The sequence below is a fragment of the Budorcas taxicolor genome, chromosome X (genome assembly GCF_023091745.1).
Source record: "Budorcas taxicolor isolate Tak-1 chromosome X, Takin1.1, whole genome shotgun sequence".
Lineage (NCBI taxonomy): Eukaryota > Metazoa > Chordata > Mammalia > Artiodactyla > Bovidae > Budorcas > Budorcas taxicolor.
In genome coordinates, this window is record NC_068935.1 from 75,159,630 (window position 1) to 75,186,074 (window position 26,445).

Genomic DNA, 26,445 nt, shown 5'->3' on the forward strand with positions numbered 1-26,445 from the left:
TTACTTCTGCCTTATTGACTATGCCAAAGCCTTTGACTGTGTGGATCACAACAAACTTGACAATTCTTCAAGAGATGGGAATATCAGACCACCTGACCTGCCTCCTGAGAAGTCTGTATGCAGGTCAAGACTGGTGCCAAATTGGGAAAGGAGTACATCAAGGCTGTATATTGTCACCCTGCTTATTTAACTTATATGCAGAATACATCATGCAATATGCCAGGCTGGAAGAAGCACAAGCTGGAATCAAAATTGCTGGGAGAAATATCAATAAACTCAGATATGCAGATGACACCACCCTTATGGCAGAGTGAAGGGGAACTAAAGAGACTCTTGATAAAAGTGAAAGAGGGGAGTGAAAAAGCTGGCTTTGAAAGTCAACATTCATAAAACTAAGATCATGGCACCCGGTCCCATTACTTTATGGCAAATAGATGGGGAAACCATGGAAACAGTAAGAGACTTTATTTTATTGAGCTCCAAAATCACTGCAGATGGTGACTGCAGCCATGAAATTAAAAGACACTTGCTCCTTTGAAGAAAAGCTATGACAAATCTAGACAGTGCATTAGAAAGCAGAGACATTACTTTGTTCACAAAAATCCGTATAGTCAAAGCTATAGTTTTCCCAATAGTCATGTATGCATGTGAGTGTTGGACCATAAAGAAAGCTGAGTTCCAAAGAAGTGATGCTTTTGAACTGTGGTGCTGAAGAAGACTCTTGAGAGTCCCTTGGACTGCAAGGATATCAAACCAGTCAATCCTAAAGGAAATCAGTCCTGTATATTCATGGGAAGGACTGATGCTGAGGCTTAAGCTCCAGCACTTTGGCCACCTGATGCAAAGAGCTGACTCATTGGAAAAGACCCTGATGCTGGCAAAGATTGAAGGTAGGAGGAGAAGGGAACAATGGACGGTGGTATGTTTGGATGGCATCACCAGCTTGATGGACATGAGTTTGAGCAAGTTCCAGGAGATGGTGAACAGGGAAGCCTGGTATGCTGCAGTCCATGCGGTCACAAAGAGTTGCACATGACTGAGCAACTGAACTGAATATAGTGCATAATTTAATCTTCCATAATCAGTGTTCATCATATAACTAGCCAGGAATTAAAATAAGTATCTAATTCTAAAATCCTTAACCTGGGACTCAAAACCTCCCCATGCCTAAATTTCCTAATGTGTAAAATAGGGTTGATAATGCCTATATGATGGGAATAAGATGTATGTAAAGAATCTAGCTCAGTATCTAGGGCTTATTATTAGTTCCTGCAGTGTGAATTAAACATGTTTTCAATCTTTTAAAATTCTTTTGTACATATATATAGCCTATAGTCAACCTACACTAATGGCTATTCCTTAAATATAAAGGACTTTTTTCCGATCGCTATCATTTGAATATGCATTCACAAATTTTTTCTATAATTGAATATCAGTTGAAAATCTTATTGTCATTGAGATTATATAATAAAATGTTTACTTTTAGAAATACACACTAAAATATACAGGGGTGTAATGATAATGTCTGACGTTTGTTTTCATTGCTTTAATAAAGCAAAAAGGATAAATAAAGCAGATGTAGCAAAATCTTGGTAATTATTTAATCTGGATAACAGATATATAGTGGTTCATTACACTATTATTTCTACTATTGTGTATGTTTAAAATTTTCATGACAAAAAATAATTTAAAATAAATATATCATAGGTGAATTTGAGTATACCAGGAAAGCAAGTGCCAGAGTTCATGATCTCATTCACGATTAAGAGCCAAAAACTTCTTTCAATGGTGGGGAGTTACAAGGAGCAGAAGGCAGAATTCTGTTTATCTTCTGTAAACCAAAGGAGAGCATGTAAGCCTTAGTGACTGTGGAGGAGAAAAATGACCTTAAGATTGACAAAATTTCTAGACTTGTTTTCTTTAATAAAAAGTCAAGAACATGTAAATTTTAAATTATAGTGATTTTGATTTTAAATATAATCCAAATTCTCAGAATTGTATAAGATTGGCCAGATATAGTTTAGTGTTAACAGAAAGGGCTTTATTTTGGGGGACTACAAAATCACTGCAGATGATGGTGACGGTAGACATGAAATAAAAAGATGCTTACTCCTTGAAAGAAAAGTTATGACTAACCTAGACAGCATATTAAGCAGAGACATTACTTTTGCCAACAAAGGTTCATCTAGTCAAGGCTATGGTTTTTCCAGTAGTCACGTATGGACGTGAGAGTTGGACTATAAAGAAAGCTGAGCGCCAAAGAATTGATGCTTTTGAACTGGAGTATTGGAGAAAACTCTTGAGAGTCCCTTGGACTACAAGGAGATTCAACCAGTCCATCCTAAAGGAAATCAGTCCTGGTTGTTCATTGGAAGGACTGATATTGAAGCTGAAACTACAATACTTTGGCCACCTGATGTGAAGAACTGACTCATTTGAAAAGACCCTGATGCTGGGAAAGATTGAAGGTGAGAGAAGGGGACGACAGAGGATGAGATGGTTGGATGGCATCACTGACTCAATGGACATGAGTTTGAGTAAACTCCAGGAGTTGGTGATAGACAGGGAGGCCTGGTGTGCTGCATTCCATGGGGTCGCAGAGAGTCGAATACGACTGAGCGACTGAACTGAACTGAAACAGAAAGGACATAATAAGAATCCTAAATCATAGAGAAGCAGAGATTATTTTAAAGCTGTTTTCTAGAAAGAAGTGTCTTGTGAAGGTATATAGGACAATGGAAACATTATGGAATTATGTCATGTACAGTGTTCTTAGTATAACAGGAAGGATGATAAGAGTTAATAAACAATCTTTACATACATAGAGGATTTTTCAACCGGGTAAAGCACATCCTGTAGTGTCTTTTTATTTTTTCACAGAAAAAGGAGATTTTTTAATTAGATTTCTGAGATATCTTCCACTTGCAAAGGTTTATCCTCTAAGTTAAGGCATTTTCAATTTTCTTTATTTACAACGTAAAAACCAACCAATAATATATATTAGAGTGTCTAGTGAGGTAGCCTGATAAAACTTATTTCAGGAAGACAGAATAAAGCCTCAAAAAGAAAAAAAAAAATTACAAAAAACTACAAAGTACTCGAGGAAAATGTCAGCCAAACTCAGTTCATAGGAAAGGTTAAGAAATTAAAATATAATTTTGAAATTGAAGAAAATATTACGGATATAGTAATTATGCCATCATGGCTTTTAAATATCTCAGTTGCATATATAAAAAGGAACCTCTTAGATGGAAAAAGACAGAGAAATTTAAAACATGTTGAAGAGTTTAAACTAGTTCAGTGCCTCACTTCACAATTGAATGCTTATTGTTGAATGCTTCAATTCCTCATCCATATTAACTGTCTATTCTAGCAAGAAGCTTATTCTAGGATAGGAATTTGGATTTTAGATGAGATTAATAATCAAAAGATGCAGATCTGAGCCCCAACACTACTACTTATGTGACAGAGGGAAAATTATCTCAATCTTGTTTTCTACTAATAAAATAAAAACATAAATACTGACTTCTGTTAAAATCTATACTGAGGAATTCAGAGAAACCCTAAATAGAGCAGGAAAAAGCTAGCCAGTCATATATATGGTCATCATGTGACCGCTGTGCAATTCAGGAGGCCAACAATGTGTTGACATTCATAATCCTTTCACCATTCTAGAGGTAGAATGTAGGCATAGAAAAATGACCATTAACATATCATACATACAGGCCTTAATTTTGAATTATCAGTTAAGATATTAACCATTTATCTGAAAAAAAAAACATATAAAAGCAACTGTGGAGTACAAATGTGGAGTAGTGACAATCATCTACACTGGTGCAAACAAACCAAAAAAAGCTACATTATCTGTAGAAAATTTAAAAATGGTAATAAACCAATAAAAACTGATCAGCTTTAATTATCACCATGATCTGGCAATTTTAAACAATGTCGATGATAAAAACACACCTCTCCAGAAACACATTTCTTGGTCCTACTGTTGAGTTTATATATATATGGTGGTGGTTTAGTTGCTAAACGGTGTCCAATTCTTGCAACCCCATGGACTGTAGCCCACCAGGCTCCTCTGTCCATGGGATTTGCCAGGCAAGAATACTGGAGTGGGTTGCCATTTCCTTCTCCAGGGTATCTTCCCGACCCAAGAATCGAACCCAGCTCTCTTGCATTGCAGGCAGATTCTTTACCAACTGAGCCATGAGGGAAGCACTTTCAAAAGTGAAGTGAAAGTCTTAGTTGCTCAGTCATGTCTGACTCTTTGCAACCTCATGGACTATAGCCTGCCAGGCTCCTCTATCCATGGAATTCTCCAGGCAAGAAAGAATACTGGAGTGGGTAATTGTTCCCTTCTCCAGGGGATCTTCCTGACCCAGGGATTAAACCCAGGTCTCCTGCATTGCAGACAGATTCTTTACCATGTGAGCCACCTTGGAAACCTTAATATATATATAATATTACATATTATATGTAATATATATGTACATAATATACATATTATATATATATATGTGCTCGTTTGATACATATATATATCACTAATAAGCATTTTATTGTACACAGAATCTAATTTAGAGAACTCTCAGTTATACCAATAGCACCTGACACACAACACACACAGACTCAACTACAGGAGTTCCTTTGGAGAATAAGTTCTAAACAGTTTAGAATTATTGAGGCTCACTTTGGGTGCAGTTCACTTCTCCAATCTGGTACAACATATCCATATCCTTGTTTACAGTTTCAAAATAAATAATGACAGTGCAATAAATGTCTCTACTTTTGGAACAGGGTTCACTATGCTTATTAGTTTTATACTGCTGCTGTAACAAATCACAAACTTAATGGCTTAAAAGTTTTAAATGGCTTCAGTATTCCTTTCTGTAAATGCAAAAATTAGTCTCTTTCCCTGCCTCCAAAAGATGTCATGGAGATAAATCACTGGATTGGTACCAGAATCTGAATAAATCTGATGTTTAAATATAATGTCAATACTGGCCTCATATCACCTTCCAAATAATTCAGAGCAAGAACTCAAATCTCAAACTTCCCGGCCTCTGCAATGTTACCACCTACTAATAGCTTCCCCCTTCTTCCATTTTCCAGTAACAATAACACTTCCTTTTGATCCCTCACCAGCAGCATCTTTAAAGTTCATATTTCTACTGAAAGTCTGTACAAGGCAATTTAGGCTACACAGTATTCTTCCAGCTTCCATCCAGTGCCTGATTCCAAAGTCATTCCCACACTTTAGGTACTTATTACAGCAGCAGTCCACTTTTATTACCAAAGTCTATGTAGTTTTCTACTGCTCTATAACAAATTAACACATAACTAGTGGCTTAAGACAATACCTATTATTATCTCGCTAGTTCTGCAGATTAAGAGTCCAGGTATGACATAATTGGGTCCTCACAGGGCTGAAATCTTGATGTCAACCAGCACTATAATTTCATCTGTGGCTTGAGTTCTTCTCCCAAACTTACCAGTTGTTGACAAAATTCAGTTCCTTTCAACTCTAGGAGTAACATCCCATTTTTCTTGCTGTCTCTCAGCCTGGGGGCATTCTCAGCTCCCAGATGTCACTCTCAACACTTTGCCACGTAATGTCCTTCTGTCACGTATCTGTTTGCTTCTTCAAGGTCAAGAGAACATCTGCTGCTGCTTCTTGTCTCCTTTAATGTCTCACCTGATTACGCCAGACTCACTCAGAATATTACCCCTTTTGATCAATTCAAAATCAAAAATAAACAATCCAATCGAAAAGTGGGCCAAAGAACTAAACAGACATTTCTTAAAAGAAGACATACAGATGGCTAAGAAACATATGAAAAGATTCTCAACATCATTCATTATCAGAGAAATGCAAATCAAAACCACAATGATGTTCCATCTCATGCTGGTCAGAATGGCTGCCATCAAAAAGTTTACAAACAATAAATGCTGGAGTGTGTAGATAAAAGGGAACCCTCTTACACTCTTGGTGGGAATGCAAACTAGTACAGTCATTATGGTGAACAGTGTGGAGATTCCTTAAAAAACTGGAAATAGAACTGCCATATGACCCAGCAATCCCATTGTTGGGCATACACATTGGGGAAACCAGAACTGAAAGAGACGTGTGTACTCCAATGTTCACTGCAACACTATTTACAATAGCTAGGACATGGATGCAACCTATATGTCCATCAGTAGACGAATGGATAAGGACGTTGTGGTACATATATACAATGGAATATTACTCAGCTATAAAAAAAAGAATGCATTTGAGTTAGTTCTAATGAGGTGGATGAAACTGAAGCCTATTATATACAAAGTGAAGTCAGAAAGAGAAACACCAATACAGTATATTAACACATATATATGGAATTTAGAAAAACAGTAATCACTATCCTATATGTGAGACAGCAAAAGAGAAAGAGATGTAAAGAACAGACTTTTGAACTCTGAGGGAGAAGGCGAGGGTGGGATGATTTGAGACAACAGCATTGAAACATATATATTACCATATGTAAAATAGACGACCAGTGCAAGTTTGATGCATGAAGCAGGGCACTCAAAGCCAGTGCTCTGGGACAATCCAGAGGGATGGAGTGGGGAGGTGGGAGGGGGGTTCAGGATAGGGGGACACATGTGCACCCATGGCTGATTCATGGCAATGTATGGCAAAAACCACAATACTGTAATTAGCCACCAATTAGAATAAATTAATTTTAAAAAATCAAGTGGTTAGCACAGTGTTCTGTGTTCTTATTTCTCTTCTTACCACCTTTTATAACCTAGTTTATAGACAGATGCCTCTTGTTTTAAAGCAATGTGACTTTCAACAGTATGTTTCATATTCTCTGTAAAATCAAAGGAAAAGTTTAATAGAGTAAAGCATGTTCTTAATCTCAAAAAGTCCACCTAGTATGTTATATTAACACTCTACCTTTTTAAAAATATATTCTATAAAATGAAAACTTTAACAGATGTTTAAAAAGCTTTTAAGAACTGGCCCAAGAGAATTCGTGGAGAAACCTATTTGCTTTGTGCACAATTGTTTCTGCTGGCTGCGTGCATCTTTAGTGTAGCTCTTGCCTAAGGGATAACTTTTGTCTTCTGTGTCCACTGAGGGAAATAAAGTCTCATTCACCCTCCTCTGCTCTGGTATATCTTTTCTTGCATGATCATGCTGTGGTTAGACTTTTAAGAGCATTTACTGCGTGCACTATAAACACTGCAGCTTCCTCTAACTAGCTTCAGCAAACAAAATCAGTATGTCTATGGGGACATGCACAAATCTCTACATTTCTAAAGATAACTGAAAACATGCACTCTTAAAAGTCATTAGATGAGAAGGAACTTCCCCCATCCATACAGAATCACTCGGTCTATTTTTGAAGTCTGACAAAATACCATTTAGAAATATGTTCATTTTGTATTTAATGTATACGTGCTATTGTCCATAGTATTATAAAAGGAAAGACATTCTACTAAGCTTTGTATTTCATTATTAATTTCTGCTGTATTCAGGTAACAACTTGATTACAAAGGAAAAGCAGGTACTAAAGCAGGTCTAGTCTCTTGCTCCTCGAAGGTGAACTGCACTGTGTTTCCCTGTCTGACAGATTCAGGCTGCTGCTATTAATCCCTGTAGAGTATTTATCAAATCTTTGGGGAGATATAGCAAATAAAATCAGAAAGCTACAGTAATTCAAACAGCAACAGTCAATTTTATGTAAGAATTTCTAATCCAAAACCATGTGCAACTTTACAGGTTTGAATGAACTTCACTACAGGAAGTAGTGAAAAGCCCTGAGAAATAAGCATAAATCATTATATATATGACGACAAAGATTATGCACTAAAAAAATCATGTCAAATAATTTTCAATACCTTTTAAAAGTCAGTCACAGATATATAGTCATAAGAACCAAAAGAAATTTATTTACAAAATTTCTTACTTGACTGGTGGTGTGAACCAACAAACCATCAACTAAGACCCCACTAATAGTCTTCAAGCCAGTTCACACAAGAGAACAACCACTGCAGTTTCTGATAATTAGGCCAGAAAGATGTCCTTCTGCATGTCCTTCCACTAAAAAAGGAGCTATTAATACATTTGACCATAGGGACCTGTGCAAGTAGCAACATGGTACTTGCAGACTCACTTGAATCATAGCTTCTAGAGTGCTGTTCCCTGACTACCTCACATAGTTGTTTCACTACTTTTGTTGATTTCTTTGTAGGCTTCTTTCTCTTTTTCTTCTCTTTTGTTGGTCTTCTCTTTTTCTCCTCCTCTGTTGGCTCCTTTTTCTTCTTCTCCTCTGCTGCTGGCTCCTTTGTCTCCTCCATTGCTGGCTTCTTTCTCTTCATTGTCCTTAATACCAGTATAAACTGCTTTGTTATAACCTTCTCGATTCCGAGCAATTTCAATGGCAAAAAATTGTATCCTGGGTGCTGAAAGGTGAGTAGAATTGATTATTGTCCTAGTCCTAGTTAATTCTCTAAACCTAGTGGAAACTGACAAAGTTGAACTAACATACAAAGCATTCAAGTATAGCCATAAGATTCAGAGATGTGAAATTCTAATCCTATACTAAATGAAGCTGAAAATACTTATTATCTCCAGTTACTCAAGATACAGTAATATGATCTTTAAAGTTATAACAAAATGATTCCCAAACTATCCATGTCATTGATTCATCAGTAAAACCAGACTCCTCACTCTCCTTATTCAGAAACAATCCCAAAGGCAGGAAACTCACCAAAGATGGTGTTTTCTTCAGTGTAGCCCTGTGAACAGTTCAGTCGCAGCAAAGTACCATAGTTGAAGTCTTCCACAATCCCATCGAACTTTAAGCAGAATGGCCTCCACTTCTGTGAAGGCAAAAAAAATATCTTAGCTAAAAATGCAGAAGGCTGGTGAAGTCAGGCCAGGAGAGGGGCTTCCGTTTCCCCAGTAAGGAAAATAACCACAGTGAAAGAGACTAGAATTGAGCTGATTGCTAGTTTCACTAGCTATGAGTTTCTGTGCTATCTTTGGCATCTTTAAGCTGGTATTTTCCAACATGAACAATATTTAAATCTGATAAAATACTTAAATCCTTGTCTAGAGAAGAGAATTAAATTATAATTCCTTAAGTATATTCTCTGTTTTAAGTTATTTGCTAGTTCAGCCCAAAATGGTTACTCATTCCCACTGAAGCGCAAATAAGACAAAGAAGGCAGGAATTAGGCCCAAAGTCATAAAGTTAAATTTTAAGAAAGAAGTCCATTCAACAAAGGCAGTTTTCCAAAGATCAGTAACAGCCTGCTTAGAGTTAAAAGTTTTCATTCTTCATAAGCCAAGAGTCTACTCTCAAGGAAAACCATTTCCTAAGTATAAGCATTTTAGCGCTCTGTAAAAGTAGAAGATAATCAAGTAAGCAATGCAAAACACAAGTGTTCCACAGCTTGTGATATGGTTTTAAATCCAGAGGACTCAAACACCTTTCTGTACTCTATTTGCGAACCTTCTATCTAAGCCTTCTGGTTAAACTACTCACACAAAAAAATTTATTCCTTCTCCTCTGAAAGAGCTAGGTGTGTAGTGATAAAAGGTCCAAACCAAAGTGGAAAAAAAACCATATTCAGTGAACATGAAAAATCCATAAACCAGCAAAATATTCATTTAATAACATATTAGTTTATTAAACTACATAAAAGCCCTGCTTCTTAACATATCTGTCTTAAAACAACCCACTCCCAAGTCTAAAGGTATAAAAATGTATTCATGATCAATAACTGTTGATCAGATTCTAGGCAATATTTAAAAAAGAGGATTCTTACCTCTTTAGCTGATTCTGATTTGAGCTCTTCTGGATCCAGTATATCTATCCTGAGATTCTTAAAATTTTCCCGAAACTCAGAATAGATTTGGTCATCCACTTTGGTGAGTTTCAGGAACTGTGGGTCAACTGATGAAATCAGCTGCCAGAGAGTAAGACAACATACAGATGCTAGTCTCTAATTTGCTATACTTCTGTCCCTTCTTCCCCCAAAATTCCTCATGGTTCTCAGGGCAGGAGAGTTCTTTAGAATATATAGACAGCCTAGGTTTCAGATGAAATCATGACATAATTCTAAAGAGCCATAATATACTACAGTCCCTTCTACCAATTTAAACTACTTTGGTCCTAGTAATACCTGGCTATTACCCTCTGTGGGTTGTTTATTCAGTCAAGAAACATTTATTTAGTGCCTACTAGGGGCCAGAAAGGCTTCCCTGGTGGCTCAGTGGTAAAGAAGTTGCCTGAAATGCAGAAGACCATGGTTTGATCCCTGGGCTGGAAAGATCCCCTGGAGGAGAGCATGGCAACCCACTCCAGTACTCTTGCCTGGAGAATTCCATCGACAGAGGACCCTGGTGGGCTAGAGCCCATGGGGTCACACAGAATCAGACATTACTGAAGCGATTAAGCAGCAGCAGCAGCTGCAGCATGGGTCAGACATCCTTTTGCTGGTGAGCAACAGAACACTGGGCAAAGAAGCACAACTCCTCACTGACAAAGCAAAATTCACTTTCATACCCCTGTTCTCTGTAGATAAGATTTTAGAGTAATAAAAATTATCTCCAAAATACAAGTATTTAACTTACTGAGAATGGTGCTTAGCAGAGCACTATACACTGAAATTACATATTTAATTCTGCTTCATAAAGAACATAGACAACTCACTTTGTAGTAGATTTCAGCATGCTGCATTGCTCTCATGGCCCAAGCCATTTCAATATCAGGCTGCAAAGGAGTGAAGAACGCCAGGTCAGAACTCACCTAATCTTGCTACTAAAGAACAAATTTAAAAAGTCTGTGGATGCCTAGTTAATGTTCAAGAGGGCTACCAAGTTTGGTGTTACTATCAAAGGTTAAAAACTAGACTAGTGAGTCTGGAAAATATAATAATCTTTTTGTCCTTATGACAACCAAAAGAAAACCTACACAGCCTAATAAACAAAATGAGTCACTGGCTGCCTCCCCAGCAGTTAGTGCAAGTATAGAAGACTACATAAAGCAGCAGATAAATCATCTCAGGACTGAGTTAAATCATTTTAAAACTGAAATACCACATACACCACTAAGGACAAAGTAAGATAACAGAAGTGAGGTTACTCTTCACATGTAAGACTGTAGCATGTCATAACCCATCATTTGTGTTTATCAGATAGCCAATTCCCTATCCTACAATACTTAGAAATGAATCAGTATCATGAAGCAGGCTAGATTATAAAAAGCCTTACAAAGCACCTGTTTCATCGGAATCTCTTACACCAAATAAACGAATTTATTTCATTGACTCCAGAAAAAAAAATCGCATTTTTACCTCCATGCCTTAGACCATGCCCTTTTCCTGACTGTCAATCCATGCCTTTGTCCATCTACACTTTGGAGATCCAGTTCCATAACCGCTTCCTCAGCGGTCTTCCTCTACTGTCTGGGTCCTTAGGGTTTCTTCTTTGGCTAAACTCCTTCGGATCTTATACCCTGATCCGCCAATCTACCAGCATACATCACATTATTGTTACAGCGTTATCATTATTTCCATGTCCGTGTGTCTTAACTCAAAATACATCATGGGCTTTCTCCTTAGGATCTAAACCAGACACCAGTGAACTTCACTGCACAATGGAATCACCCTGTGACCTTTAAAAAACTGATTCCTGACTCTCTCCCCCGAGATATTGTGATTTAACTAGGATGGATTGCAACCTGAACACTGGGATATTTAAAAGATTCCCAAGTAACTCTAAAGTGCGGTACAGTTTGGGAACTACCCCTATTCGCATTAGGCCTGCGTTTGGGGACCGAAAAGATTAGAATTAATTGAAAGGCGCAGTTTCTGGCAGACACAGGAAGAGTCTACGGAAGATAATTGGGTAGGGGGTTACAATTTGGTGGCGAGCCCTACAGACTAACCCAGGATAGCTGGGTTAGTGGAAGCTGTGGGTGAGTCATACTCACATCGTTGCCATAAGACTCGGCTGGGAGAGAAAGAGCATGTGCCACTGACACCAGTTCTCCGGAAACCTAGGAAAGGAAAAACAGATACGGAAGGAACGTTCGAGGTTCGACCCAGCTCGGCTTCCCCACTCACCCGACGACAGAGCAACGTCTCACCAACTCCTCAGTTCCACCGGTGGCCTCCATGTTGCAGCCCACAAAGCGTGGTCCCACTTCTCCGAAAATGACTTTTGCCGTACTCCTTCCTCGGCTTTCAGTTGGTTAAAAACGCAGGGCGGGCAAGAGAGACTTTCATCCGGCTGCGCCTGCGCCTGCGCCTGCGCCTGCGCCCGCACCACACCCTCCCTCGCCTAGAGGCGATACTCTCAAGGCCCCTCCTCGCTCGCCCCGCTCAGGAGCAAAGGTGTGGCTTAGACGGCTGCAGGAGCACTAGGAGGCGGTTCAAATGTAAATTTCGCATCCCCGCTGCACAGTCTTGCTGTTATTCAAATTTACATTCTCCATTTGTGCTTGCACACCTTTTATTTGGGGACATACACACTCCGCAACACCCCAATCAGCAACTAAGTTACAAACAAGCATGATACTAGGAATTGGAGTAGGTAGTATGTCAAGGAAGAATTATGCTGGTAAGATGCTAAATTCACAGCGAAGGTTTCGTTTTCTTCCACTGGGGTCTAACTCTCCCAAGAATTAGTCGCCTTGGATCATGGGCCTGTCATCCACCATGATTTGGGGAGAGCAGGGGGGCTTTGTATGCCGAATATTAGGGAGTTGAGACTCTTCCCTAAAAACAATAAGCTACTGAAGGCCTTTAACTAGACCAGCCTCATGATCAAACTTAAATCATAAGAAGGTCACTGAAGTACCATATGGAAGGTAAATTTGAGGAAGGCAAAACTGGAGGCAGACTAACTTGAAGGCATTGGGTGGTTAAAAACCTAAGCTGAGGCATTGACAGTTGAGATGGACGTTGAGAATTAATAAGGGAAACAGAATCTATAGGACGTTTTGACTAACTGGATATGGAGGATAAAGAAGAATTAGGATTCCAGCATGACTCACAGGTTTCAAAATACAATTGGGGGATAAATGACATTGAGTTAGAAAACACAGGAGGGATGATGAATTTAATGAAGAACCTATAGAACATTAGGGTAGAGTTGACTAGTCAGAGGCAGATCTGATCAGAGATATAAATCTGATAGTTGATACTTCCAATTTAATTGAGCTGTCCCAGGGAAACTATGAAGAACTATAAAGACACAAAGAGAAGGAGGCCAACAACAGAACTATTTGGGAAGAAGAAAGGACAGCAAAAAGACAGAGAGAGATAGTTATCAGTCAGACACAGGAAAGAACAGAGGGAGAGTCTCACAGAAGCCAACGGTAAGAGAACTTTCAGGAGGAAGTGGTGAACAGTGTCCACTACCCTGGGTTGAGTACCCTCAGCCCAGAAATTTTGAAAGGTCCTTGAAAACCTTAGCAAGAGCCATTTCAGTGGAATGGTGAGGACAGAAGTCAGAGGGCAGTGGGTTGAGAAAGGAGTAGGAGTTAAAGAAGACTTGATAATGACCATACAAGGTTCTTCCCGAGAGTTGCAGCTAGAAAGAGACATGAGGTCCAAGGAATTTCTAAACTGGTGGTTAAAAAAAGAAAAAAAAAACACAACAGAACATGAAAATCTACGTTGGTATCCAACAGATCTCCAGAACGTTTTCGTATTGCAAAACTGAGACTCTATACCCATTAAACAACAATTCCCCATTTTCCTCGACCTCTAGCCCCTGGTTACCACCACACTTTCTTTTTTTCTATGTCTTTGACTACTTTAAATACCTCATATAAGTGGATTCATATAGCATTTCTTTTGGTGACTGGCTTATTTCACTTAGTATAATGTCCTCAGAGTTCATCCATGTTGTTGCCAATGTGACAGTATTTCCCTCCTTTATAAGGCTGAATATTATTCCACTTTATGTATACAACACATTTTCTCTATCCATTTTTCTGTCAGTGAACATATGGGTCGCTTTCTTATGTCTATTGTGAACAGTGTCACTATGAGCATGGGTGTGCAAATATCACTTCCAAACTCTGCTTTGAATTCTTTTGGATTTATTTCCAAAAGTGAGATTGCTGGATCATGTGATAATTATAATCTAAACTTTTTGAGGAACCTCAAGGACTTTAAAATTTATGATGTTAATTTTAAAGAGACTTAAGTGTACTGGGGAATTGGTCCTGGAAGGTAAGATAGGTGTATCTCCAGGTACATGGAATGAAGACAGGTAGCATAAACAGGAAATTGGTGTGATCCCACCAGATGCTTTCTGTTTTCTCTATGAAGCATGAGAGAGCAACTGAGAGCAAGAGGCATTGTGAGAGCACTAGTCTGGTCTTGAGAAGTCGTGCACAGCAATTCAGACGAGAGGGAGAAGAAAGGTAACAAGGAGATGGAGGGAAGTGTTCAGGGACCAGCTAAAACTAGAGGACATGATTCTGCAAGGGTAACAGTCTGTATGTAACCCAAGGGTCAGAATGTATGATGGGTCATCCACATGGATGCTAAATGCTAGTGAATGTGGAGGCCTGACCAGGACATCAATAGACAACAAGAAAATGGAAGAATAGGCTCAAGATGATGGCCAAATCAATGCATAACAAGTGCATATGGGTAGAATTCCAAGAACCACAACTAACCTTTTACCTGAGGAAGCACTTAGGTAATTTGCTTTATCTAATATTTTGGGCAGATTCATCACCTCTAATTCTTTCAAATCTATCAAAATATACAGTAACAAAAATTTTTTTTAAACAGTAAAGAAAAAAAAGATATATATAGTATGGGCATGGTTTATTTTTTGTTAGGACTGGTTTTTTCCTAAATGAGGGAAATTCTCACTATTCAAGTACTCACAGCTTTAGATACTTGCAATGTGGGAGACATGGGTTCAGTCCCTGGGTTGGGAAGGTCCCCTGGAGAAGGGAAAGGCTACCCACTCCAGTATTCTGGCCTGGAGAATTCCATGGACTGTATAGTCTATGAGATCACAAAGAGTTGGACATGACTGAGTGACTTTCACTTTCAGAGACCAGGAACTGGGTCCTCACAAGATTGGAAAAGCCAACTGCTTCCATATTGCCAAAGAGCAGGAAATAAAACTGCCACCCAGAGGCCTTTCTGACTGCCAGGCAAAGGAACCAGCCCAGGCAGAGGTTATAAGAATAAGCACTGGGTTTGTGCCCATACCTGTTGTTTCAGATGGACACAAAGTAGCTGGATATTAAAATAAGAGAAAAAGGAATGTGCCAGGAAGGGCATAAAGGGGGAGAGGTGGTGGACTTCAGGAACCGTATCAAGGAGAGAAAGACCTTTAGTGTGGAGTAACAAAACTAGAGATGGAAGTCCACTGGGATTATTCCCTCTTTTTTCTGGAAGGGAATCACTGAGCTGAATTTCAGCTTCCTTCTAAGACAGTTGATGCAGACATGCCATAGGTGGACCTGAAGGCATCGCTGATCCTGACTATGCTGCTGAGGGATAACAAGGGTGTGGAGAAGATGAAAGCTATAATTGTTGGAGCTAAGGTGCCATGGGGTAGAGGAAAGCATCTCACATTATTGAGTATAAGTTTGTCCAACTCTTTTTACGACCCCTTGGACTGTAGCCTGCCAGGCAATGGGTTGCCATTTCCTTCTCCAGGGAATCTTCCCAACCCAGGGATCAAACCTGCATCCCTTGCATCTCCTGCATTGGCAGGCAGATTCTTTACCACTAGCGTCACCTTGGAAGACATAACGGACCCTTAATTTACCTTAAATGAAATGAAGCTGTTGGTTTTGAGCAGAGGCATTATATGACCTGATCATACATTTTAATAGCATCATTCTGGTTGTTGAACTGATTATCAGTGGGGGGTTTGGTGGAGCAGGGGGGAGAGTGAAGCAAAGAAAAAAGTCCAGTAACCTAGGAGGAAAACTGATGCTGGTTTGGAACAGGATGGTGGCAGTGGAGGTGGTGACAAGTGGTCAGATTCTGGATAAACTCTGAAAAATCAGCTCATAAGATTTCCTGACAGGATAAAAATGAGAGGTGCATGGAAGAGCAGAGTGAAAAATCACCCTCAAGTCCATGGCACAAAAAACTGGGAGGAGAGAATTGCCATTACCTTCAGATGGGAAATACTGCCAGTGGAGAAGGTTAAGAGGGGAAGATGGGGGAGTTCGATTTTGGACTCGTAGATTTGGATTGACTCTTAAGCAATTTTCTCAGCAAAACATTGAAAATAGGCCACCGTATAAGAGTAAGGATGGAAGATGCAGTGTTGGAGGTTTGAAGAGAGAAAACAGGTTTTAAAATAACAGGGTGGGCAGGGATGGGGGCATGAGAGAAATGAGCAGTTTGAAGATTTGGACTAAAAATCTGGTGGAAAGATGTTTTAGGTTAAATAGAGACACTGGGAGTTCCGAGATCTGACAGTCCTCATTCTCTATGATCCAGGTACCTGAGTCCACAGGTGGAGGGGCAGCCTTCCCTACCAGTGCCCCACCGGGTGACAGATTAAATCTGGCATCACATAACTACTGTTCAGTCTACCCTCTGCCTCAATGAAGTACACCAGGCAACGCCTTCCTTCGTTCTACCCCCAGATGGAGATACTCTGCCTCCATTTTACCTGAGTTCCATTTGCCAGGAAGGCTGGACATTCTACAATAGTTCTGAGCCTGTCCTGAGAGCTCCTGGCATCATATGGAGATTTACACAGATGCTTCTGTCTGCCCACATTGCTGTGAGCTACAGCGGTGGCCAGTCTGAGTTTCCTGTAGCTTTCCTCTTCCTTGAGTTCCATGCAGCACCATGCTTTCTAATCACGATTCCCATCAGCACTCCCTGAAGCAGAGTTCCATGTAGGCACCGCACCTCAATGGGATAATTTGAGTACCCAATAATTAGTGGGCTGCATCCTGGTAGGGGTGACTACAAGAGCTATATTTTTGGGGTACTGGTTGCCCCACATATTCCACAAAGGCCTTACAGAGGAACCTACAAAATGAAAATTTTAGAAACACTTTGGCCAGGAGGGCTGGGGATTGAAGGAGCAGCATCTCACACTTCTGGACCTTTCTGCCCCCAAATAAGGATGTGCTGCAGGCATAATACCTCCTGTGGGTGTACGTGTTACTTGTCGTCTTCTCCATGAAGTTCAGGAAGATAAAAAGGGCCATGGAGGTGCCCGGGCACCCTCTCCATTCAGCAAAGCCCTCTACCCCGACCCAGTCAATGGTCAGATACAATGTTTTCTCCTTATCTTCATTTGCCATAAATATAAGGAATACACCCCAAACATCTTACATAGTGAACAGATAGCTTCCTGGCAAAAGTCCTATATGTCAAACAAACAAACAAACAGTAATGTGTGCTCTTTAGCAGTAGCTTAGCCATTCAGCAATATAGTCTTTTACAAATACACATTTTTAGGCCACCTCCCCCCACCCCCCCCACCCCCACACATACCACATTTAGAGAAGCACATTGACGTTAACTGGTAGTTTAGTCATATGATCACCCAGGTAAGTCATTCAGAAGACGGCAGTCTCCTCCAGTATTTCCGAAAATTGTTTTCAGATATTTAAGGTGATCATATGCTGCTGCTCCCCTTGGTCATTTAGCACATCTCATTCAGGCAAGGAATACCGTGAAATTGTCCCTTGGCTCTCCTTTCACTCAAGAAAGAGAACTTCCAAGTTAAATCTGTCAAGACTCAGCATTTCTGAAATGGTACTCAGGAAGAGGGAATGGAGTCTGACTCTTGATTTTTCTCTTCATCACCATTATGTTCAGGCAAACATTTGAGAAAGATAAGCAGACTCAGGGCAACTTAGAATTGCATAGCCTCTCAGCTCTCAGAAATCGGGAATTTAAAGGCACTAAAACTGCATCCAATCAATAGCCCTGCTCACTGAAGGCACATAGAAGTGCAGTATAGCATAGAGCCTTGGTGCTCAAAGTATGGTCCACAGACCAGCCCATGAATCAAATTCTGCATGCAATTTGTGAGCACAGTGAAGTCTGAAAAGTTCAGCTCTAGTGATTGGTTAAGAGCTGGGGCACTGACTAGAGCAGCGGTTCTCCAACTTGAGTGTACGTCAGAGTCACCTGGAAGGTGTTTTAAACCACAGGTGACTGGGCCTTCACCCCAGAGTTTCTGATTCAGTAGGTGAAGGATAGGGCCTGAGGACTTGCATTTCGAACAAGTTCCCAGGCAATACTGATACTATTATTATTCTGGGGACAACACTTTCAGAAAGGAAAAAAAAAAAAAAAAAAAACTGGACTAGAGACAAAGCTGGATGGAAACTATGGCTGTATTTGTTTAACCTCACATGAATCTCCTAAACTAAGCCTTAGTTTCTTCCTCTGTAAAGTGGAAATAGGGTACCAGTGTTCTGTGTTACTATGAAGATTAAATGAGGAACTAGGGAGAGGGCCCATGGCACAGGGCCCGCCACGTGATAAAACTCAAACAGATGTAGCCAATTATTGTTATTATTATTCAAAGCATACCACGGCAGACATTTCGTCCTCCTCTAACATCCCTTTTCCCCTGTCTCTCCAGGGAATTCTGTCCCCAAAATAACGTAGCTAAATTATACGCAGAGTATGGACAATCCTCGGATAAAGCTCGGTGCTCAGAACATAGAGGACAAATCCTGTCATGGCCTGTATCGGAAGAAAAAGGCTGGGGCTGATCTTAGAAAGAGTGAAGATCACAGTCACCTGCAACCTGCCATCCAACACAATAGGGCAAAGTCTTGCCACTACCCTGGCCTAGACCAGCTGGTGTCCTTGCTGTTCCCACTCAACGCAAGCTAGTAGGTGCCCTCTAACAGGGCATCAGGGACTCTTTTCAGTATCTTTCTTAAACTACAGCAATCAGTCCCAACCTCTCCCCCGCACCCTCACAACACTGGGGCTATTCACTCCGTTTTGTCTATTTAGAGTTCTTTTGCTTCAGATTTTTCCCAGGGTGAGACCCTGTTTTTCCAACTTCCCTTCACCGTGCACCTCACACCTACGAAAGGAGAACCACAGCTAGTGATGAGTCTGTAGCCTTTTAACTCCCTGTTTTCCTCCAGACCCAGGATAACTGAGGGGATCCTACTGTTGTCTACCACAGAATATGCATGCATGCATTCATTCATTCTTTCATTCAATTTATGATGCTGCTGTCAACACGGTTTCACCTTCTACTAAACAAACTTTAGTGTGTGTGTTAGTCACTCAGTCGTGTCCGACTCTTTGCGACCCCATGGATCGGAGCCCTTTAGGATTCCTTAAAATATCAAAGTTGTGAACACTACATAGGTTCTACTATGTACTATGGACCCATTCCAAACTCCTCCCTGTAATTAAAATTCCACTGGCATTCCAGCCATAGTAATGCAGGTCTGTGGCAAACTCTTCCATTACAGCAAAACAAAGCCCCATAGTGACCTAATCTGGAAAGACAAGATCCCAGGACCCATAGAGAAAGGAGACCAGAAAGGAAGGCAGGCCACAAAGAGGAAGGGAGTCAGGCTTCCCCACCCTCTGTACTCTTGGGCCTTCTGTGGAAAGAGGCTTTTAAGCTAGGTGCTCAAGGCCCGAAGAGCAGCTGTTGTCCAGTCTAGTGCCAGCCCTTCCTGGTCCTGATCCATTCAGCCCTTCTATCAGAACTTTCCACTCTGATTCTACTTTTGAGAGTCTAGGAGGTACTGCAGGCAATGAAGCAGCAAACATTTCTATCTTTTTTGTGTGTTCATCTAAGCCTCTGTATTAATAAGGCATGAAACAATGCAAAACCAGGAAGAAGCTTGTATCCTTATCAATATCATCAAAGGCCGTACAGGACTATTCCTCATGTCCTCACCTGTCATCTCCTTGAAGAAGCTGAATCTCACCACCCAGTGAAAATGGGTACCTACCCACCACGTTTCTCTCCATCATATCACCCCGTTTTATTTTCTTACTGTCACTTACCACTATCTGAAATCGACTCGGTAGTTTATTTATGTTCTGTCTCCACTCCCTAGAAGGAGTGGTCCCTGAGCACAGAACCCTTGTGATCTTCAATGTCTTGGATCCCCAGAGTCTAAAACTGTGTCTGGTACGTAACTGGTGCTCAGTGAATATTTGCTTTATGAATGAACGGACGCACGGATAGCTGGGTGAATGATGCCCTCTGAAAAGGGGCTCCGGGGCTACTTGGGTTTCTCTTTCTCTCCCTCAAACACTCAAGCCCCGATCCACAAACTAGAGGGCCAGCGGAAACTTCCCACTAAATAGCTTGAAGGTCTAGGGCACACAGCTGACTTGGGAAGTCCGTACAGCGCTGATGCGCATGTCCACATGCCACTGATACGCGTCCATCTTCGCATTACTCTTCTCGATGACTCTTAGGATGGGTCTGAAAACTAACGCCATCCCCATGCTTGCTCTCAATCCTCCCGGAAATGTTCGCCACCACAGGGAACATAAGAAACTATCCACAAAATTAATTCAGATAGGAAAGAGCGGACCCGAATTCTGTACAACCGTAAGACACACCGCCACACTTCCCATCAGCCATTGGCGCTGCCCACCCGGAAGGCCGCGCAGGAACTTCCTGTTGCTGTTGCTATGGCTTTGGGGGCGGATCTTCAGGAGGCCGCTCTCAGTTCAGTTCAGTCGCTCAGTCCCGTGTGACTCTTTGGGACCCCATGGACTGCAGCACGCCAGGCTTCCCTGTCCATCACCAACCCCCCCCCCCCCGCCCCGGAGCTTACTCAAACTCATGTCCATCCAGTCGGTGATGCCATCCAACCATCTCATCCTCTGTCGTCCCCTTCTTCTCCCGCCTTCAATCTTTCCCAGCATCAGGGTCTTTTCCAATGAGTCAGTTCTTCGCATCAGGTGTCCAGAGTATTGGAGTTTCAGCTTCGGCATCAGTCCTTCCAAAGAATATTCAGGACTGATTTCCTTTGGATTGGCTGGTTGGATCTCCTTGCAGCCCAAGGGACTCTCAAGAGTCTTCTCCAACATCACAATTCAAAAGCATCAATTCTTCGGCCCTCAGCTTTCTTTATAGTCCAACTCTCACATCCATACATGACTACTGAAAAAACCATAGCTTTGACTAGACGGACCTTTGTTGGCAAAGTAATGTCTCCGCTTTTAATGTGAGGCCGCTCCCTTGCCTCTCAATTGCATATCCACTTCCGTGGTGCTCCACCCCCACCCCCCACCCGGAGCAGTTTTGTGGACTCAGCGCTCTAGCTACAGTCGCTTTCCCCTCCCGCTTTATCTCGCTCAGGTCCCTTAGTGGGTCTAAGAGCAGAGACTGGGCGGCGAAGAGAATCTCTTCCCAGGCCGTCTTCATCGCTCGGTGAAACTGCGGCCGCTTGATGGCAGTATAACGCTTTAATTGCCTGTCACTCCGCTCTTTCCCCCGCCCTTCCTGTTTGGAAAAAAGTGCTCTTCGGACTCAAAACAAAAATTCTATCTCCACAGAGACGGGACTGTTTTAGGGCGGCCTTGTTGCTCCCATTTCTTTCCTTAAATCTCTGTGGCAATCCGATGGGCAGGAGTGTGACAGTAAAATGTTTTTTAATGTGAGTTTCTTTGATTTTTAGCCCGCTTTTGTAAACTTTCTCGCCTGTGCTCCATTCCCCCCCGCCGCCCCCCCCCCCCCCCCCCCCCCCCGCCTTTTAAGCCGTCGTGTTGAGTCTCCTGTAGGGCTTATTTTAGCTTTCTTTTGTTCATTAAATGAATTTCAAGAAGCTGAGCATATAACAGTTGAAAGGTCAGAAAGTATGAAGGTAAACAACACCTTAGCATTTTTGTGTTTTGTCTTTTATAACTGGTAGCATTTTTTAAATGTATTTTCCTATTCTAACAAACAACGTTTGAAAGAGTTCCATCTTACTTCACACTATCAAGATCATACAGTATTGACCATTTTGTACCCTGATATTTTAAAAGCCCCAAAATATATGTTTTAAGCTCTCTTCTGTTTTCGCTGTTTCCTTGGGAAAATTCCTGAAAGTGCAACACAACTGTTTTTCTTTTTCAGTGTTTTACAGGGTTTACCATACCATTGTAAAGATTGAGTGTTAGTTGAATTTATTCTTGGAATTCTTTTTAACTAAAGTCCCTGTTTGACGATGATGATGGTATTTTAAAATTGTGGTATAATTAACATGTAACAAATATGCATGCTTTACTAATAGGGGTCAAATCTATTGCAGTAAGGAAGAGAGCCTGAGCTCAATCTGAGTATGACAGAGAGCTGGGGGGTTTACAACAGATAATCAGAGAAAAGGTGTCAGTTGGCTGGAAAACTACAGAAAGGAGGCACTGAGGGTAGAAAGTTTCTTGCTAAACTTGTCGAATGGTATTCTTGCTAAGCAGGGCTAAGGAGTTAGACATTATGGTAGGTTTGAAGAACTGGATCAGAAATGGGAATTTTTTCACTAAATTTTCAATTAACAAAATTTTAGTTTTAATTTTCATTTAATTTTCCTTTGTATTGTCTTTTATAACTGGATCGTAGAAAACTTCTCACTAAAATTTTAAACTTTGCTCTTGCCAGGGTGGAGGCCTATCGTGGGTCATTATGACAAAGCCTACCTCCTTCATCAACCTTTAATCCAGGAGGCCTCCACCCTGGCCTTCCATTACCAAGATTCCTGCAAAGTGTAAAATTTTAGTGAGAACTTTTCTAATCCGATCCCTTTCTCTGATTATCTGTTGTAAACCCCCCAGCTCTCTGTCATACTCAGATTGAGCTCAGGCTCTCTTCCTTAGTGCAATAGATTTGACCCCTATTAGTAAAGCATGCATATTTGTTACATGTTAATTATACCACAATTTTAAAATACCATCATCATCGTCAAACAGGGACTTTAGTTAAAAAGAATTCCAAGAATAAATTCAACTAACACTCAATCTTTACAATGGTATGGTAAACCCTGTAAAACACTGAAAAAGAAAAACAGTTGTGTTGCACTTTCAGGAATTTTCCCAAGGAAACAGCGAAAACAGAAGAGAGCTTAAAACATATATTTTGGGGCTTTTAAAATATCAGGGTACAAAATGGTCAATACTGTATGATCTTGATAGTGTGAAGTGAGATGGAACTCTTTCAAACGTTGTTTGTTAGAATAGGAAAATACATTTAAAAAATGCTACCAGTTATAAAAGACAAAACACAAAAATGCTAAGGTGTTGTTTACCTTCATACTTTCTGACCTTTCAACTGTTATATGCTCAGCTTCTTGAAATTCATTTAATGAACAAAAGAAAGCTAAAATAAGCCCTACAGGAGACTCAACACGACGGCTTAAAAGGCGGGGGGGGGGGGGGGGGGGGGGGGCGGCGGGGGGGAATGGAGCACAGGCGAGAAAGTTTACAAAAGCGGGCTAAAAATCAAAGAAACTCACATTAAAAAACATTTTACTGTCACACTCCTGCCCATCGGATTGCCACAGAGATTTAAGGAAAGAAATGGGAGCAACAAGGCCGCCCTAAAACAGTCCCGTCTCTGTGGAGATAGAATTTTTGTTTTGAGTCCGAAGAGCACTTTTTTCCAAACAGGAAGGGCGGGGGAAAGAGCGGAGTGACAGGCAATTAAAGCGTTATACTGCCATCAAGCGGCCGCAGTTTCACCGAGCGATGAAGACGGCCTGGGAAGAGATTCTCTTCGCCGCCCAGTCTCTGCTCTTAGACCCACTAAGGGACCTGAGCGAGATAAAGCGGGAGGGGAAAGCGACTGTAGCTAGAGCGCTGAGTCCACAAAACTGCTCCGGGTGGGGGGTGGGGGTGGAGCACCACGGAAGTGGATATGCAATTGAGAGGCAAGGGAGCGGCCTCACATTAAAAGCGGAGACATTACTTTGCCAACAAAGGTCCGTCTAGTCAAAGCTATGGTTTTTTCAGTAGTCATGTATGGATGTGAGAGTTGGACTATAAAGAAAGCTGAGGGCCGAAGAATTGATGCTTTTGAATTGTGATGTTGGAGAAGACTCTTGAGAGTCCCTTGGGCTGCAAGGAGATCCAACCAGCCAATCCAAAGGAAATCAGTCCTGAATATTCTTTGGAAGGACTGATGCCGAAGCTGAAACTCCAATACTCTGGACACCTGATGCGAAGAACTGACTCATTGGAAAAGACCCTGATGCTGGGAAAGATTGAAGGCGGGAGAAGAAGGGGACGACAGAGGATGAGATGGTTGGATGGCATCACCGACTGGATGGACATGAGTTTGAGTAAGCTCCGGGGCGGGGGGGGGGGGGTTGGTGATGGACAGGGAAGCCTGGCGTGCTGCAGTCCATGGGGTCCCAAAGAGTCACACGGGACTGAGCGACTGAACTGAACTGAGAGCGGCCTCCTGAAGATCCGCCCCCAAAGCCATAGCAACAGCAACAGGAAGTTCCTGCGCGGCCTTCCGGGTGGGCAGCGCCAATGGCTGATGGGAAGTGTGGCGGTGTGTCTTACGGTTGTACAGAATTCGGGTCCGCTCTTTCCTATCTGAATTAATTTTGTGGATAGTTTCTTATGTTCCCTGTGGTGGCGAACATTTCCGGGAGGATTGAGAGCAAGCATGGGGATGGCGTTAGTTTTCAGACCCATCCTAAGAGTCATCGAGAAGAGTAATGCGAAGATGGACGCGTATCAGTGGCATGTGGACATGCGCATCAGCGCTGTACGGACTTCCCAAGTCAGCTGTGTGCCCTAGACCTTCAAGCTATTTAGTGGGAAGTTTCCGCTGGCCCTCTAGTTTGTGGATCGGGGCTTGAGTGTTTGAGGGAGAGAAAGAGAAACCCAAGTAGCCCCGGAGCCCCTTTTCAGAGGGCATCATTCACCCAGCTATCCGTGCGTCCGTTCATTCATAAAGCAAATATTCACTGAGCACCAGTTACGTACCAGACACAGTTTTAGACTCTGGGGATCCAAGACATTGAAGATCACAAGGGTTCTGTGCTCAGGGACCACTCCTTCTAGGGAGTGGAGACAGAACATAAATAAACTACCGAGTCGATTTCAGATAGTGGTAAGTGACAGTAAGAAAATAAAACGGGGTGATATGATGGAGAGAAACGTGGTGGGTAGGTACCCATTTTCACTGGGTGGTGAGATTCAGCTTCTTCAAGGAGATGACAGGTGAGGACATGAGGAATAGTCCTGTACGGCCTTTGATGATATTGATAAGGATACAAGCTTCTTCCTGGTTTTGCATTGTTTCATGCCTTATTAATACAGAGGCTTAGATGAACACACAAAAAAGATAGAAATGTTTGCTGCTTCATTGCCTGCAGTACCTCCTAGACTCTCAAAAGTAGAATCAGAGTGGAAAGTTCTGATAGAAGGGCTGAATGGATCAGGACCAGGAAGGGCTGGCACTAGACTGGACAACAGCTGCTCTTCGGGCCTTGAGCACCTAGCTTAAAAGCCTCTTTCCACAGAAGGCCCAAGAGTACAGAGGGTGGGGAAGCCTGACTCCCTTCCTCTTTGTGGCCTGCCTTCCTTTCTGGTCTCCTTTCTCTATGGGTCCTGGGATCTTGTCTTTCCAGATTAGGTCACTATGGGGCTTTGTTTTGCTGTAATGGAAGAGTTTGCCACAGACCTGCATTACTATGGCTGGAATGCCAGTGGAATTTTAATTACAGGGAGGAGTTTGGAATGGGTCCATAGTACATAGTAGAACCTATGTAGTGTTCACAACTTTGATATTTTAAGGAATCCTAAAGGGCTCCGATCCATGGGGTCGCAAAGAGTCGGACACGACTGAGTGACTAACACACACACTAAAGTTTGTTTAGTAGAAGGTGAAACCGTGTTGACAGCAGCATCATAAATTGAATGAAAGAATGAATGAATGCATGCATGCATATTCTGTGGTAGACAACAGTAGGATCCCCTCAGTTATCCTGGGTCTGGAGGAAAACAGGGAGTTAAAAGGCTACAGACTCATCACTAGCTGTGGTTCTCCTTTCGTAGGTGTGAGGTGCACGGTGAAGGGAAGTTGGAAAAACAGGGTCTCACCCTGGGAAAAATCTGAAGCAAAAGAACTCTAAATAGACAAAACGGAGTGAATAGCCCCAGTGTTGTGAGGGTGCGGGGGAGAGGTTGGGACTGATTGCTGTAGTTTAAGAAAGATACTGAAAAGAGTCCCTGATGCCCTGTTAGAGGGCACCTACTAGCTTGCGTTGAGTGGGAACAGCAAGGACACCAGCTGGTCTAGGCCAGGGTAGTGGCAAGACTTTGCCCTATTGTGTTGGATGGCAGGTTGCAGGTGACTGTGATCTTCACTCTTTCTAAGATCAGCCCCAGCCTTTTTCTTCCGATACAGGCCATGACAGGATTTGTCCTCTATGTTCTGAGCACCGAGCTTTATCCGAGGATTGTCCATACTCTGCGTATAATTTAGCT

The 26,445-nt window shown here is 41.7% G+C and overlaps 1 protein-coding gene across 1 annotated transcript; it reads right to left on the reverse strand.

Annotated features, from left to right (window-relative positions):
• Positions 1-8,073: 8,073 nt before the first annotated feature.
• PBDC1 (polysaccharide biosynthesis domain containing 1) lies at positions 8,074-12,286 on the reverse strand. The gene is made up of 6 exons (XM_052663521.1): positions 12,150-12,286; positions 11,994-12,059; positions 10,713-10,772; positions 9,826-9,966; positions 8,763-8,874; positions 8,074-8,454 (listed from the first exon to the last, which is right to left on the reverse strand). The coding sequence occupies exons 1-6, from the start codon at positions 12,177-12,179 to the stop codon at positions 8,204-8,206; spliced, it is 660 nt and encodes a 219-aa protein (XP_052519481.1). The 5' UTR covers positions 12,180-12,286; the 3' UTR covers positions 8,074-8,203.
• Positions 12,287-26,445: the final 14,159 nt, after the last annotated feature.

Coding starts and splice junctions, on each gene's coding strand:
- PBDC1 (XM_052663521.1), bottom strand. CDS start 12,179: ATGGAGGCCACCGGTGGAACTGAGGAGTTG. Junction 10,773..11,993: donor CCGAGTCTTATGGCAACGAT/GTGAGTATGACT, acceptor ACTCCTTTGCAG/CCTGATATTGAAATGGCTTG. Junction 8,875..9,825: donor AATCAGAATCAGCTAAAGAG/GTAAGAATCCTC, acceptor TTGCCTTCACAG/AAGTGGAGGCCATTCTGCTT.